This window comes from Amborella trichopoda, chromosome 13, assembly GCF_054954075.1.
Source record: "Amborella trichopoda isolate Santa Cruz 75 chromosome 13, AtrichopodaSantaCruz75HAP2 v2.0, whole genome shotgun sequence".
Classification (NCBI taxonomy): Eukaryota; Viridiplantae; Streptophyta; class Magnoliopsida; order Amborellales; family Amborellaceae; genus Amborella; species Amborella trichopoda.
This window is the reverse complement of record NC_142348.1, coordinates 10,212,605-10,230,666: the sequence shown is the minus strand read 5'-3', so window position 1 is coordinate 10,230,666 and position 18,062 is coordinate 10,212,605. Positions and strand designations below refer to the sequence as shown.

At 34.1% G+C, this 18,062-nt stretch overlaps 1 protein-coding gene and 1 long non-coding RNA gene across 2 annotated transcripts; both read left to right on the top strand.

Annotated features, from left to right (window-relative positions):
* The first annotated feature begins 12,182 nt into the window (after positions 1-12,182).
* On the top strand, positions 12,183-13,256 carry LOC18432166 (zinc finger protein 6). The gene has a single exon (XM_020665974.2). The coding sequence runs from the start codon at positions 12,282-12,284 to the stop codon at positions 12,966-12,968; it is 687 nt and encodes a 228-aa protein (XP_020521633.1). The 5' UTR covers positions 12,183-12,281; the 3' UTR covers positions 12,969-13,256.
* A 1,677-nt stretch (positions 13,257-14,933) lies between these two features.
* LOC148779021 (uncharacterized) lies at positions 14,934-16,958 on the top strand. Its single transcript, XR_016046848.1, has 2 exons — positions 14,934-15,414; positions 16,654-16,958. It is a non-coding gene; the product is annotated as an uncharacterized LOC148779021 (long non-coding RNA).
* Positions 16,959-18,062: the final 1,104 nt, after the last annotated feature.

Below are 18,062 nucleotides of genomic sequence, written 5' to 3'. Positions count from 1 at the left end.
CGAGATGAGAGATTTAAAGGTTTTCTAGTACTTGAATTGCAATTTACAATGAGTTATGAGGTGAGGATTTACTTATTTTGATAGGGTTGTAGCTCCTATCAAACCACTTTCCATGATTAATATAGAGTTGATAATCAATTCATCTGGCAATCTTGTCATTCTCACTGTTCGCATATCCTTTCAATCTGGACCGTCTATTAGCATTAAGAATAAGAGAAATGGAAAAAGCCTTGCTAGAGGTTCATCCTTTCAAGAGGGATTAGGCTTCGGCTTGAGTGGTTAGCAGATGGCGTCTTGCAGTGTGTTGCATCTCAAGTTCGATTCCTACCACTAAACAATTCAATAAAATAAAATAAATAAAGCTCACCGTTCAAGCTTAACAGCTGAGACCTATGGGCCACATCACTAAGGTCACGACATCGAATCCTAGCTTGTCCACAAAAAATAAAAAGTAGAAACCCAATCAATCAACCATGCATCACACGTGCAAAGTACAAAATCAGATGTCCAATAGATTGAGCTCTATGGAACCGGCAACAGGGTCCACACGTGTTGGCTAAGTGAGAAGGAAAGCATTCGATAGGCCCAAACACATCAAACCCAACTTTAGGATGCCTAACCATTTGTGTAAGAAACATTGTTTTTTAGTGATGGGGCCTACTACATTTGAGCCAATCTTTCCACATCTAAAAGAGGAAAGTAAAGAGATAAACAAAAGGAAAGCAAGGAAAGGGTCCAAGACAAACCCACTTCTCCCTAAAATCTCTTAAATCTCACTCACGTCTAAAAGCCCTCAAAGGAACTAGTGGACTTAAGCTTAAGTGGGCCATGCCCCAAACGTGAAAGAGAAATAAAGCCAAAAGATTATATGCTCCTGCAGGAGCATTCCACTTCCACCCCTTTCCAGAGTGAGATTCTATTTAGGAGTACTTAAGGTCTAGGCTTTATGAAAAGCCTCACTTTGAATTCTTATCTGGAAAGCATTATGGGTGTAAAAAATCTCTGTGATGGCTCTAAAATCAATTTCCAATACCGATCATGAAATTTGAAGCTCAAACAATGGTATAAATCTTGCAAACTTGTAAACACGCTGAGGCTCTAAACAAACACATTCGAACCTACCTCAAAGTTTTCATTATTACGAGATTGTTTTGATGTCCAAAAATCATCAAATTGATCATCTCGACATCAAGATGCATGAACATAGAAAAAAATTGATTTCAAGTTTTGGAAATAATGTATTTTGTAATGTATTTTTTGACCGTCAATTTTTTAGATTTTCAAGTTTTTATAAATCTGTCAATCTGCACCATTTTTGAAGCTTTAAACTTTATAAATAAGATAAAAATATGTTTTAAGGCTATCACAAAGATTCCGAGTGTTGAAACCACATTTCTCGATACTATTTAAAGTTAGGCTCTAATTTGATTGTTTAGAGTCTAGGCTCTATACAAACCACAACCTTTGTTATGATATACATTTTTTTTAGGGCTCAGAATCCTAATGTTCTTCACAACCCTAACAGTCGAGGGCAAGGTGATCGATTTGAAGGTTTTAGGTCTGTTTTAGTGAAGGGAGTAAGTATATAATTTGCACTAGCAAGAGTACACTAGCCAAGCTTCAAAGGAAAAACAAGAGAGGGAGAGAGAGAGAGAGAGAGAGGAAGCTTTTGGAAGGGACTTGAAACAATGTCGGGCCATTTTTAAAAGGTTTGAGGGGCTGGGAGGCACCTAAAAGGCCTAGGGGTTCGAGGTGGGTCCGAGCCTAGTTTCCCTAACACTAATGACAAACACCTTTTAAATAATTGAGCCACAATTATCATACCTTAGTGACATATTTTACTTAGAAAAGCAAGCATTTAGGGGGACAATTATGAAGCTTAGTGACATATTTTACTCACAAGTGAGCATTGAGGGAGGCACTTATCAAGATTTAGGAGCATAATTTACTTGCAAGTGAGGATTAAAAAAATGATATTTTATGGATGATGTGACAAAAAGTAGAGATTAAATTAGGGTTAGGGTTTAGACTTTGAGGTGATGCCATACTTAAAAGTGGGGATGACAAGAGATTTATTCTATGAGAGGGGGGGCTGCGTTTCTTCAAAGTTAGTAAGATACGGGGAGATCTTCATGGATTGGCCGTCAATCACGCAGACACGTGGGAGTCGCACGCGTCATGCTTGTGTAACACATGGGCAGGTTAGAGAGAGAAACACACTCTCTCTTTAAGAGCATGCATATTATGTTCCTGTAGGAGTATACTGTATATCTACTTCTTTGCCCCTATTTAAAAAATGAAAAAGTTTATGTACTGTCGAGGCTCCAAACAAGCAAATAAAAACCCACCTCAAAAATTTCACTAAAAGACGTTGTTTTGATAACCAAATATCATTAAATTGATCATCTCTACTTCAAGATGCATGGACATGAGAAAAAAAATTAGATATCAAATTTTGAAAAATAATGCACCTAGTAACATAACGCTCAACTTTTTAGATTTTCAAGTTTTCATAAATATGCTTCATCCATATTATTTTTAAAGCTTTAAATTTTATAAACTATATTCTAAGGCTATCACAAGGATTTTCGGTATTAAAACCACATTTCCCGACAGTATTTGAAGGTGTACATTATTTTGATTGTTTAGAGCCTTAGCTCTATATAAACCGCACCCTTTAAGAAAATCTTTTACCTAAAGTTTTGGAAACCATCCTAGAGTTTAAATGAAATTTTGAATATTGAGTTTTGTTACACTTTGATCTAGCCCTTCAAAAACTAGACGGTCTCAATTCAATTTTGATGTATTAGTTTTTTTTAATATATATTTGATAATTTTTTAATTGAGATTAATATTCTATCCCCTACTTGAAGTATTTCTAACACATATTTTACTTATGGGAGTAAATAGATAATATACTCTAGAGAGAGAAGCTCTAGAAAGAGAGAGGGTGGAGGCTTGGGAAGGTCGGTAGAGGCAGGGGCAGAGATATGGGCTCGAAGCATCGGGGTTCGTTCCGTCTGAAGGGAACAGAAAGATAGGGGGTTAAAAGATGGGTAGAGAGAGAAAGTAGAGAGAGTAAATACCAAAATTAAATATAGAGAGAGAGAATTTAGGAAGTCAAAAAAGTTAAACAAAAGATATTGATGTTATTTCTTATTATTGGCCTGGCTGGAGGGAGGGTCGGCTTGGGCTTCGGGCAATACACAGCTCTTTCACCATCTAATGCTTTTCGACAGTCTTTTCACTTTCCCAAAAGACTTCAATTTTTACGTGCCATCGTTTTAAAGGATGAGGTTTTTATAAGGCCTAGGCTTTATGAAAACAAAATAAACCCGCACATCAAATCCTCATCCAAAAAACACTTTTTGAAACAGAAATCCTCATAATAGCTTTAAAATCAATTTCTAACACCGGCAATAAAATTTGAATCTTAAAAAATGGTAACTGGCTTTGTGGCTCTACGAACACTTGTTTTTAAGGCGAAATGGATGATCTAGATAATTTGTTACGATATACATTATTTTTAGAGCTTGAAATCATCTTTGTTTTTTTGTTTTTTGTTTTCACAATCATAATGTTGAAGCCGAGAAATGTAATGGTTTTTTAATGCTTGAATTGTAATTTTTGATGAGTTATAAAGTGAGGCTTTATTGGTTTTCATAGAGCTTCAGTCCTATCAAACCATTTTCCAGTTTTAAATGAATGTTAGGTAGATGAGATTTATACATGCCACGCTTAAATATTAATTTATTTTTATTTTTTTATAAAAATTACATTGACACCAAATTTAAGGAGTCCAATTCGTTCATAGGCTCGCACCTACAAAATATTAAAAAATAAAATGATCAAAATAATTAATGGGCATTTTTATCATTTTATTTTTATAAAAATAAATTTTCAATATATTTGTAGGTGCGTCCCATCGAGATGATGATCACACTTACCAAATTCTATGTCCATCTAATTTGTAGAAAAAAAAGTAAAACTAAAATACTTTAAGCTATTCGATCTAGGTCAAATAACTAAAATCCTTTAAGCTATTCGATCTAGGTCAAATAGTCAAGGCTCACTTGTGACATTATGGTTGAAGGTATCTCAGCCATTCCTTCAGATCCAGCGGTTGGGAGAGAGTGGAAACTTTTGGTTAAGTTTTCTCTTTAAATTATTGCTTGTAAGTGTAAACTTTTAGTTAAGTATTAGGATTTTTTTGATTAATATATGCATATTATTATCATTTACTGGATATAATAATGATCGAGAACATTGATTGATTATTTTGACTAAAAGGGTTTATTCAATGCAATATTCCACAAAGAAAGAGACTTGTTATGAAGCTTAATTTTACTTAGGTTGTAAGAATTGTACCAACTTTTATTGCTTAAATAATTTTAAGAAATTAAAAAGCATTGCTTTCGGCTAAAGTTAGGAGAATTTAGAATGAAAAACTTTGTAGTATGTGATCCCATGCGTTTCTTTCCGCATCACGCCCAACAATTATCCTTCCGTCCAAATATCAAAATTTTGCAATTTTTTATAGCATTGTTTCTCCCCTTTAGACATGTGAAAGAGTTGGTATGGCGTCCTCTCATATGATCATACTGTGCATCTGCTCCTTCGATCTCTCTCCCTCCTCTGTGCGACTTCTTTGATTTTATTATTGTTAGGAAAAAGTTTATGAAGAACCGAGGCTCTAAACAATCAAATTAGAGCGCACCTCAAAAAGTTCACTGGAAGAGGTTGTTTTGATGCTTAGATATTCTCAAATTGATCATCTCGACATCAAGATGCATGGACGTGAGGAAAAAATAGATTTGAATTGAAATGAACAATTTGATGATATTGTAATGTATCTTGTAATGCATTTTTTGACCATTAATTTTCAGGATTTTCATATATCTGCTCGATCCACACTATTTTTGAAGCTTTAAACTTTATAATTAGATATGAAAATATATTTTAAGGCCATCGCCAAGATTTTTAGTATAGAAACCATATTTCTCGATACTATTTAAAGGTATACTCTAATTTGATTGTTTACAACCTCGGCTCTAGAAACCACACCCTTACTGTAAAGTTGTGCGCTGGTGACTTGACAAAAGAAAGTAGAAACGGTACCTTAGTTTTCTTCATTAGTTCCTTTTATGTGCGTAGCATTAGTATCGGTGGTTTAAAAAACGGATCGGTGACTCGGATAGGGCATTCTAAAAATCGATTTGGATTGGTGAATCAGCAATCCGGATCGGAAATTAAAAAATATTAAAAATTTATTATAAAATGTTGTTTTTTAGGAATCCAATAAGAAATGAGGGTACTATACTATTAACTTTTTATTGTTTTCATCAATTTATGAATATTGAGATGTTCTTCCATGTATGAACTTATATTGACCTGTCACGCCCCAAGAATTTACAATACTGACATTCCTGAGATGTGACAGTCAAAACATATATACATCTCATTGATAGGACAAATTTACAATGGCGAATTCTTACAAAGTAACAAAAGAAAGTTTAAGCACAACTACAGTATCTTCCAAAGTTGATCCTGACGAGCACTCAAAATCAAACCGCAGTTATTCTGAAAAAATGTTTACCATAATTTGATGAGTTTGGCTACTCAATAAGTGATCATCATAATCCTAAAAATAATCATGATTGAAAGATATCAATATTTTCAAAAAGGAGATCTATTAACAGAAATATATTAACAGTTTCACTTTAAAAAAAAATACATAATTAAGTATAATTCGAATAATTGAAATGCATATAACATTTTAACGGTAATGCATAATTTAAAGGATTTCACAAATTACCTTACTAGCGTCCCAAGTCGGTCACCTATATCCCATCAGCGTCCTGATGGGTCCACTTAATCCCTATCGGCGTCCTAGATAGGTCCACTTAATCCCTGCAGGTCCACTTATACCTCACCGGCGTACCGGATGAGTCCACTTAATCCCTACCGGCATCCCAGATAGGTCCACTTGTACCTCACCGGCGAACCGGATGAGTCCACTTGCATACTTAAAGTATTTCTAAATCTCTTTAAACATTCGAAAGCAGCAATATCATGCACTCAACATATCCTTGAAATTATTAATATGAATTTCACTGAAGCCATTAATAACAATCACTTCAATAACATTTCTAAAATAACCAGTCGAATATTTTGGGCTCAAATGAAGAAAGGTAGCAGTTCGTAAAGACATTCTAGCATAATTGCCAATCTAATATGGATAGAAAAACTCTTATAGAAATTCACGAATACAGAATTATCACAATTTATGGGATGTCAATTCGCAAATGAACATTTCACAGACAATGCTATAATCAAATGCAAAAATATCAGTTTTCAAATAATAAGGCAGTCATTTGCACATGAAATTTAAAATGTCTAAATATTAAAAAACAGTAGAAAGAAATCTCACTATTTTACTAAAAGCAGAAATATCACATTTAGTGTTAATAATTTTACAGTATCTAAACTTTTCTAACAATGGACAAGAAAAATAAATAAATTTATTTCTAAGAATTTATAACATTTAAAATATTTTACAATAGATAAAATGCCACCATTTCTACTAAAAAGATTATTCTTCAAAATAATGAGGTCGCTTGCGCATAAAATTTATCGCACCTAAAATTCATGATAATAAGCAGAAGTAATTATTTCATTTTATTTTTAAAAAGAATGGATTATTTTTCGAGACAATGAGGCCACTTACCTAAAATATTTGAGAGGGAGCTTCTGATAAAAATTAGGCTAGAGAGAGAAAGAGCTCACCGCGTTTCAACTAGAGAGAGAGATCTCAAAATTTTCTAGGGTGGGAGTCATCGCCTCTGCTATTTAAATTCTTAAGATACCTATTATATTATCTTATTAAGTTACACCTCATACATGAGGTGTAACAATTATATTACATCTGAACGTTTAAAGCTCACGTCCACTAAAGGACGTGGCAAAGCAGCAAAAACTTAAATCAAAAGCTTTTGAAAGTAGTGATGGTCTCTAAGGACCGTCATGCTCATATGGACCATCACTTATTAAAAGTTTTTTTTTTTAAAAAAAAAATTTTAGTATTATTACATGACCATTAAATTTACATCATATAAAAGAAATCATAGAATTATCATGGATTAATTATATAATCGTATATGGACTACAATAAAGAGTTGACTAAATCGATGAAAATTTGGCTACTAAAATCTCGAATTTGTGGAAAACCCTAATCCGCTAAAAAAAACCCAAATTATTACAACCTAACTAACTATAATATTATTTACCAACAATATTTTATAATTATTTTATTATATAAATAATAACAAATCCAAAATATTTTATAATATCATCGAATTTAAATATATTATTAACAACTGTTAGAAAAATAGTACACTACATGATTTATAATACAAAAATTAATAAATAAAATAAAAGATTTGGTTATCAATGTAGAAATTATTAGAATGCGTACCAATTTTCTTTAATTTTTTAGGTTCCTAGAATAAATTAATAGAAAAGATTGTTAGCAGAAAGAGAGATTTCTAATGGCCTCATTGTATGAATCCTATCTTTAAATTAATATTTACTAAATTTATGTTAAAGACCATCATGTTATAAAAATAAAAAATATAATTAGACTATTTATTCCTAGGTTGTATTAAGAAATACCTTTTATTTTTTTGACAAGAAATACTTATTGTGCTATCTTTTATTTTTTTTACAAGAAAAATATGATACTTGTTGATTATCTTCTTCCTTTTTTTTGATAAAAGAAGAAGACGTTGTAATAAATTTTTTTTTGCTTGTTGTATTACTTTTTATTTTTTTTTACAAGGAATAAAAAAAAATGATGCTGCCAAAGTACATTTTATTTTTTTATGCCTTTTGTTTTATTTTTTTGCAAGAAATACTTGTTTTATTACCTTGTATTTTTTTTTACAAGAAAAATAAAAAAACTGTTGTATTATATTTTTTATCTTTATCTTGAAAAGCCTTTTATTTTTTTATTTTTTCTAATTTTTTACAACAGTATTTTTTACCTTTGTTTATTTTTGTTGTCAAAATTTTTTTTTATGCCTTTTGTTTTATTTTTTTGCAAGATATATTTTTTATATTACCTTGTATTTTTTTTACAAGAAAAATAAAAAAGTGTTGTATTATATTTTTTATCTTTATCTGGAAAAGCTTTTTATTTTTTATTTTTTAAGCTTTTTTTACAACAAGAAAAGCTTTTTATTTTTTCTATTTTATTTCAAGTTTTTTATTCATTATCTTGAAAAGCTTTTTATTTTTTATCTTTATCTCTATTTTTTATTTTTATCTTAAAAAAAATATTGTATTATAAACGACGATGTGCGGGGTTCGAACTCAAGACGCCCGCTCGAAAATTCAAGGTTGTCAACCACCACCACCACCACATCGCTTGATGTGTTTCGTTAGTAACTATAATATAATACATATTGAATCATCATGCTTGAATGGCTTTTTGTGAGAATTATCCCACATCGAAGGATGAGAGACCCTTTGTTCTCTATAAAGTGTTGTGTACCAGTCATTCACACACGAGTGTAGAAAAGCGAGGGGGGCATACGAGCGAGGTGAATTGCTACGCGTGGAGGGTTTGGACGTGCCACGTGTCGTTCTCGTGAGGCGGCCACGTGTGAACCCAAAAATATTCAGTGAGACTCACGATTTTACTATTGGGAATCATAGTAAATCGCCAGGAATCGCCCGGTTCTCTCTGGACACAGGCGATTCCCAATTTTTTCGTGAAACCGGCTCGTTAGCCGACGATTCCTGAGTCGAACCGGATGATTCCAGCTCGACTCGGCGAGTTTTCAAATACTGGTTAGTACATAAATGGCATTTTGGTCAATATTAAATATAAAAAATTAGGTGAACGGGCTATCTGCAATGAGACTGGATATAATATTTGCTAATAAGTGTGAGTTAATTCAAGTGGAAAGCTTAAAAAGAGTAAAAATAGGCTCAAAAAAATCTGCAATGAGACTGGATATAATATTTGTTAATAAGTGTGAGTTAATTCAAGTGGAAAGCTTAAAAAGAGTAAAAATAGGCTCAAAAAAACATGTTCTATCTGGACACGGGCGATTCCCGATTTTTCATGGAACCGGCTCGATAGCCGACGATTCTCGAGTTGAACCAGGCGATTTCGGCTCGACTCGGTGAGTTTTCAAACACTGGTTAGTACATAAATGGTGTTTTGGTCAATATTAAATATAAAAAATTAGGTGAATGGACTATATGCAATGAGACCGGATATAATATTTGTTAATACGTGTAAGTTAATTCAAGTGGAAAGCTTAAAACGAATAAAAATAGGCTCAAAAAACACATGGTTTGAAGTATTGAGAAAATATATGTAGACTTATGGCATCACTATAAGTATGGCCCTTGACATCATGACGAACTAAGATTTATGTAGCTGATTTCAACTAATTAAAAAACTACTCTGATGATGATGATTCATTATATTTGTTTCTTTGTTTTTCTTTTTTTTTTTTCCGCATTTTGCTTGTTCTCTATCCCTCCGTGCATACATATTACATAAGGGTTGTTGCCAATGTTATCAAATTCACTTCACTTCAACCGAAAGGGCCAAAGCCTTTGGATTTTAGGCATAAACCAAAGAGAAGCGAATCATGGTGTTGTCTCTTCAGTCAGATTTAAATAGCTTCGGCCTACTTCAGTCAAATTCAAACTCGGCTTCAGCCAGTAAAAAAATAGTTATACAAATGTATATTTTTTACTTTTAGTTTTTAATGTTATTTATATATATTACATATATAAATATCTAATTTATTTATACTAAAGTAAATAAATAAATAAGTTTGAAATCTTCTCGCAAATCGATTGAAGCACCAAAACCAAAAAAGATTCTGAAAACGAATCTGACAACATTTCTTTGTTTTTCTTGTTATTGATTGTCAATGTACTTGATAGTGACTCTTACCTCCCTCTCTCACACACTCTCTCTCTCAATATACGAATTTTAGTAAAAGTATTAGGGTATTTTAGTTATTTTTAAATTATTTTTATTTAGTTATATTAATAAATATATACCTACAACCCATTATTTTTTATATTATTTTACTTATTTTTATTTTAGTTATATTCATAAAAATATATCTACACATCAAAATTCGGATTATATCTTATTTAAATAAAAATAAAAAACAAAATATGAATCTAATTTTGGGCCATTGGTTATAGCCTTGTGAGATCTCAACCATTGGAAGGGCCCTACACCCTTTCGGCCATCTGCATGATGTGGACTGTATACTTTTCTTAGAAATAAATCATCAAGCAAATATGATGCATAGATCCTAGAAAATTCATGTTCATATGGTTAGCATGGACATATCATCAATATGAGTATGAGTATGGATATGTATATGTATATATCTCTTGATAACACATATATCACACATCTATGTCAAATTGATGGAAAAACGGTGATAGAGAAAGCGGGACACAAATATGAACAAGTGCACTCTCTCGCCATCACGGCCAATCCATTCAAGAGGTGATGAAACTTGATGTAAATTTTGTATAGTCACGTGACCATAGTACACATCCACTTTGGCATTTTATCCACTATTTAGCCGAGCCAAATGGATGATGTCGAGCCAAGCCAAAAGCAAGCTTCTCTAGGTTTCTCATAATTTCAAATTTATTATTAAATTAAATTAAAAAAGGAAAATTATCTTCTCTTTATTAAAAAATAATAAAAAAAGAATGGGACAAGCGCAATCTAAGTGTCGAGGTACTCCACTTGTTCCGGACACGTTTATTTTCCCAATGACAAAACGTACACACTTTCACATACTCCGACCAACTCATTTCTTTATTTTCACACTCTTTTTTAATGTAATATCCGCAATATATTACACTTAATAATGAACTTTTTTTGTTTTTTTCTTTGGATGTATTTTCTATAGGAAAATTATTTGGTGCATTCGAGTCTGCACCTGATGTTATGCGGGCTTGGATATCTATCCCGTTCACCAAAACTAGGTCCCATAAATAATAATTGACAAAAAAAAAGAGTAAAATCAACAGTTCAAGTATTTTTTTTATAAAATATTTTTTTTAGTTTTTAAAATTTATTTATTTTTACAAATTAATAATCTCTAGGTTAAAGATTATATTTTCCCTAAAAATTAAAGTCAAATTCTATTTCAAATTTAATAAGGGGCCTGTATTTATACATGTGAGTCCCTGAACTCATAGAAAAGTGTCCTTTTTTATAATATCTAAGTTTTATGAAAACAAAGTAAAACCTCGCCTTACAACCTTATCCACCTTATCCAAAAAGCATTGTAGGCAATGAAGAAAGCATTGTAGGCATTGAAATTCTTCGGCTTTAAAATCAATTTACAATCTTGATTATAAAATTTGAAACTAAAAAAATAATATAGATATTGTAAATACTTATATTTAAGGTAAAATAGACAATTTAGATAATATATTATAGAAAAGTGATCGTATAGGACCCTCTTCTATCCATGTATTTAGGACTTCAAAGGATTACCATTAAATTTGACACATATCTATAGAAAAATCAAGTCCCACACCCATGTGATAACTTTTCTAAAGATCCGTATCAAATTTAACAATGATCCTTTGGAGTCTTACACATGAGTTGAAGAAGGTCCGATAAGATCATTAATCTATGTTATAATATGTGCTACTTATAGGCCTTAAAACCCTATTTCTTTTTATAACCGCCGAGGCATATAGAAGTCCAAACTATAAACTCTGGTGGCATTTGAGGTGAGGCTTTTATTTGGGTAGAGTGCAGTCCCATCGAAATATCTTCTTGTTGTTTGCCATAAAGTCTTTCGATAAACTAATTTTCTTCAAAGTCTCATTCGTACGCCACTTCCTAATTCCTTTTCCCTTTTTTTATTGCTTCTAAGGAGTTTAATATTCCCACCCCAAAAACAGGGGTTCCCACACCCTATCATTTTGTTTGAAGGTCCACGATGTTTTTGCGTGGGTTTGCAATTGAAATGGTGAGACCACGCGGTGGTCTACTAATAAAAAAATTCCAATGCAAAATAAGGAAAAAAAAAAACCATTCCATTCATACGTGTACCCTCTCACCCATAATATATAATAAATTAATAACAAATAATATTTCTCTCTTCCTCCCTCTAAAAACAATAATGTTTCTCTCTCTAAGATCTGAGCTTATATAAATGGACATCATGCACCATGCAAGTTGCACCACCCCACCCAATTGATTGAAGCTGATGGCAGAAAGCCCAGTGGTCCACTGCACCGAGGCACCACCGCACCGCCCCAAGCCCGCCTCCACGCCGCTGAAGCTCTTCGGGTTCCAAGTCTCGGAGGACGAAGAGGTCGACTCTCGGCCATCGAATTCCGGCCACCACTCGTCAGAATCCGGCGGTGTTCCGGCCACCGATGGCCGGAAATACGAGTGCCAGTACTGTTGTCGAGAATTTGCAAACTCTCAGGCCTTGGGAGGCCACCAAAATGCTCACAAAAAGGAGAGACAGCAAGTGAAGAGAGCTCAGATACAGGCGAGCAGAAACTCTGCCGCCACCAGATTGAGCGGCTACGCCTACCAGCAAATCCCTGCTGCAACAGGAATCCTGACGCCGCACGGCACGCGTGTTGCGGCCGGGGGATTTTCTGGCGAAGGTTTTCCGTCGCCGTCGCCGTCGCCGATGATGTTTTCAGACAGCAGGAGCCCGCCATCATGGGTTTACGTGTCGTCTGCCAGTGCGTTTTCCGGAAGGTCCCCCTGCGTTTTTCCTGCCGGGCCCGGGGGTGTGTATGGTTACGGCCCGGTTATGTATGGCGGGTTTCAGGAGGCAGGGTTGATACCGGAAAAGGGTGCTGTGGAGGGTTGTGTATTGTCGGAGCAGGATGGGGGTTTGGATCTGCATCTCAGTCTTGCCACACGAGGTTCCTGAACAGAGATGCTGGCTTGGCTTTTGGGTGGTGTTTACAATTGAAGGCGAGGGTGGTTTGGGCCTGTTTCGGGCCTTTCGGCTCGTGTAAATTTATTTATTATTTATTTTTTATGAAAGTAAGTTAAAGTTGTCAGCAACAACTCTCTCTCTCTCTGACAACAACTCTCTTTATCTCTCTCTCTCTTTCTTTCTCTCTATATTAGTCCTCTGTTTCTCACTGTAACTCAGATCTTTCATTGCTGGTTAGCAAAGGGATTAGATTTAAGTAATGCTTCTGAGTTTAATACAGACTGCAGGGCTGCATATGTTATGATTATAGTATATGGTGCACAATATGGCCATCCCACCATCCATCCTCATGAACGGATGATGGAGATGTGCCGGTCTTCCGCTGATGGCAAATGGTGGACTTCAATATACGAAAACTCGTTTCCACCTTCTGTTGATAGGATGGATGGCAAATAGGCCCTGTAATATACACAGAACGTGTATTAGTGTATTTCACCTTAGCTGTCTATGTTATATTTCACTTGAGTTGAAGTGGATTAGGTCAGGAGGGAAACGTCTCTTTGGAAAAGGGCAAATGTTCGATGGATCGGGCCCTCCTCCTTTTCTGCAGAGTCGACCCGTGCCCCATGAATGGAGCTGCCAACGGGCCATGGCCAGGACCGGACCTAAGCATGTATTGTATTGAAAAGTTCATTTAAACATTCATAAGTCACAACGTTGAGATTTTCATTCCCCACTAAAACTTTCAAAAAACTAACTCTTAAATTGTTTTAAAAAACAGGTAGGGACTGTCTTCTCCATTGAATTACCAAAAAAAAAGAAAAATAAAATATGGAGTATTCAACATTCTACGCGTATCTTTTGATTTAATTTCAAGACACAAATCAAATGACACATGTTTGTGAGGTGGAATAATTGTAATAGGATAAAATGTCAAATAATTTATGTTTTATAGGTATTTTAATATATTCCTATATTTTATCTATAATCATTTTATTTATTATATTAGTTCTTTATTAAATATAGATTTATATGTAGCTTACCCCGGCTAATTCTAACTGTTGGAGGGTTTTAGGATTTAAGAACCCTCTTAGAGTAGAAATTGGAAACCCTAAATTTGCATCTTACAAGGATGGTGTACATAATTAGCTAGAATCAAGTGGAAATTATAGATAACCCCCTAAATACAAAAGTTGAACTTTTTTACCAAAATACCCTCTTTTTGGCCTTGATTCCCACTCTCCCTAAGCTAGTCCAGTACAAAAGGTACTAGACCAGCACAACTTGTACAAAGTTGGTTCGACATGTTTTGTATGCCTATTCAACTTGTGCCGATAGCCGACTCCACATAATTAGGAAGGCTTGGATGATGATGATGATTCAACTTGTGTTAGACTGACACATGTTGGGTGTAATGTTTTGGAAACATAAGATGATATAAGGGGTATTTTGATCTAAAAAAATTAACTTTTTAATTCAGAAAGAGGTTGTAACGAAAAATAGTATTGAGGTTAATAGTATGGCATCAAAGTGTTGGGAGAAGATACCTAAAAAGTACAAATTGGGGGATATGAGAAATAAAACATGAAATATATATAATAAAACTACAAATATTTACTTGGTGCACCCAAAAAGATTATATGTACAGACATGATAAACTGGAATCTACTATATTAATGAGAGCTACGTCACAAATTTTGCGACAAATATTTGCCTCTCTAACATTTGACAAAATCAAGTTGAGTAATCCTTTTAAACCTCTTCTCCTAATCGATCTCCCATATCTATTCCACAACTAAACTACTATCCAAGAAAAAAACTTTAAAAGCAATTGTGATGCCCTCTTACTAAAAGGAAAAATTACCTAAAATTTCTATAAGAACCGTTTGTTTTCCAGAAACGAACCTCTCACTCTCATGAGGTACTATTACAATACTTATCTCTCTAGAAAACTCACTTCTCTCTAAAGAGGAAGTCGAGGAAGTCTTGCTACTTTATGCAGGAGGCCCTTGCCCCTCTTTACAGGAAGTCTCCTTTGCTATATGGTAACTCCAAATATTGATATTTAGTCAAATTTTAGTGATTTTACTTGCCTCTTCTGAGTTTATCTCTTTCTCCCTTGGCCTTAGAAACCATAATTTCGACATAAATCTAGCCCTAGACCCTCTAGGCCTCCTTGCAACTCTAGTGAACTCAACCCATCTTTCCTACCCTTAGACCAACTTTAAACTTTCTAAATCCTAGATACGGACCACCCTGTGTAACCCCAGACCACTGTGATCTAGCCTCGCCTTGAAGACCTCTCTGACTTCAACAAAACTCTACAATCAAGAACAATTAGCTTAGCTCTCTCAAAGACGACGAGAATGGTCATTTCTCCACAACTCTGACTCAGGCCCCAGTTCTGGGTACTAGGTCACTGGGCTCGGCTTGTCAAGTATGCCCACCACCATTCTTTTCCTTTTCTTCATTTTTTTATCATTTTCTAATTATTTAATTTTCTCTATTTCCAAGATCCTTTTTCAAAACCTTCACCTTATTTTTCAGAGTTTCCTTAACCTTTCTTTTGGTTTTTGGTGATTCTTAGCTAGCACAGCTGATGGTTTGCAAAAAAGATGCATTTTAATTTCAATAAAGAGGGCAAAAAAAGAGTCCATTTTGATCGACAAACTGGGGAAAGAAAGAGGCATTTTCGGTCAACAACATATTGCCTGTTTTGTCTCAGCTTGCGAAGAATGGTAGTTGGCCTTATTTTCTTTTATTGCATTATTTGGTCAATGTAAGTTATAATAGACGGTTAAACTCCTGGAATTATTCCGTTTTCAGTATATAATATAAAAAACATGTGTTTCTATGATATGGAACGGTTAATCTCTTGGAATTATTCCGTTTTCAGTATATAATATAAAAAACATGTGTGTTTATGATATGGAATGCAGGGGCGAATTTGGCTCCGAGCATGTTGTCCTCTAGTAAAACATTTAATTGGAGTCTTAGCATGTTTTAAATTATATTGCTCTCTTTAAAACATCAAATACCCATTTTTCTCATGGGAATTCAAATTTCGGAGCGCTAGAACGTTGGCAAATTCTTAAATTGCAATGAAGTGGTTTTGGGTTTGAAAGTAAATTTGCAAAGACGTCTTTGATGGGTGTTAATTGTGATGATTTTTTTTTTGTGAAGGTTTTGGCCGACCCCTTTGGATGTAAAGTTGATGTTTTCCCTATCACTTATTTGGGATTGCCCATCTCGAATACTTGTTTGGCTGTTTCGGTGTGGGATAAGGTCATTCAGCGTGTTGAAGTTAAGTTAGATTTATGGAAGTCGAAGTATTTGTTTTAGGTGGTAGAATAACTCTGTTAAGATCATGCATGGCAAATCTACCAATCTATCAAATGCAACTTATTAAAATGCCTGGTGGAGTTGTTGTAAAGAGAATTGACAAGATGATGTGAAACTTCTTGTGGGGGATTTTTTGGTGAGGATAAAAAATATCATCTTTTGGGATGGGATAAAAAAAAAAGGACTGAGCATTAGGAGAATTTCTCTTATGAATGAAGCTTTATTATGTAAACAGTGGTAGAGTAGCTTACATTTTAAGAATCAATTATCGTGCAAAGTTCTTTTAACAATATGGAGTTGATTGATTAATCATTTTATTAACTTTGGCTTTCAGAACTGTGATCTCAGCATCTTGACTTACAAATAACACGTTGGACATCTCCCATGGATCGCTATTAGGAAAACAGAACCGGAGAACGGCGCATACCGGGCTCGGGAGCAATTGGGACATAGTGATTATATTCACTATTTCCTAGAAGGTCATCTTGAGGGTCAGTGAGAGGAATATTGGGTACAAACAAGTCAACAAAGGGCTGACAAGAAGAATCCCAATCCATGAAGTCAACGATGGGATCGAAAAATTGTTTACCCATGAGGTGAATTGCAGAGATAATGAAAGTGTCTAAGAGAATGAAATGGTACATTTTCCTAAAAATAATCATATGGCATACATAAAATAAGTTTTTTTTTTTTTTTTGGTAAAAAAGGATCATAACATCAAAACTCTTTATGTTGAATACCATAACCTAAAAATGCATAGATGGTAGATTTTTTAGACAACTTATTTCATTCAAGTTTAGTAAAGGGAGCAAAATGTGTAGAACCATAAGCTTAAAGTGGAGAATTATCAGAACTAGATGAATAAAATCGTCAAAAGTGAGACAAGCCACCTATAAGAAATGATAGAATGCAACTGGCAACATAAACATGGGTGCATATAGTTTCTCCAAAGAACTACTGTGAAATAGAAAAGGAAAGTAACAAGGTATATGTGGTCTCACTAATAGACTATTCCTGTGTTTTGTCACAAAAATCTGCTGTGGTGTGTCAGGATAGGACAATTGAGCCAATAATTTATGAAGCTTGAGAAGCTTTGTAAAAGATCCAGAGAAATATTATCCACCATAATCATAATTTCTTTTTTAATAATTTGAAAACGGAGTATTTATCTTGGTAAAGACTTCATCATAAACTTGATAAAATTCCAACTTATAATGTAAATAGGAATACCTAAGTGTAAGGAGAAAAGTCATCAACAAATATAACAAAATAACGAGATGAAAATAAGAGCACGACCCCATATAAGATCAAGAGTTGAAGAGGAAGTAGTTTCGTTATTAGGAAATGACGGTGCAATATGCGTTGCCAACGTTTAAGTAATAGAACAGACAATTTTTTAGTTTGAACAAAGTTAAACTTGACAATTGATACTAAAATCTCAAACCTAGGAAAAATAATCTCCCAACCTTATGTCTTGACCCAATTTTATTCATCGTCAAGTGATCATGCACAACACAACTACAGGAAAAAATACAATGTCGAAACCTTGGTTGCACAATTATCCTATAAAGATTATGTTTATTGATGGTTTGGGAACCAAGAGCACACCAGGAAGGGACAATTGAGAGGATTCAACTACGCTAACTATTGCAATATGGATTAGTAATAGAGACATGGGATCCCAAGGAAATAATATGGTTAGAGACACTAGAGTTACGGAACCAATATTTGTACCTAAGGTTC

What these genes read in the sequence shown, in the direction of transcription:
- LOC18432166 (XM_020665974.2), top strand. Translation starts at nt 12,282, where the DNA reads ATGGCAGAAAGCCCAGTGGTCCACTGCACCGAGGCACCACCGCACCGC.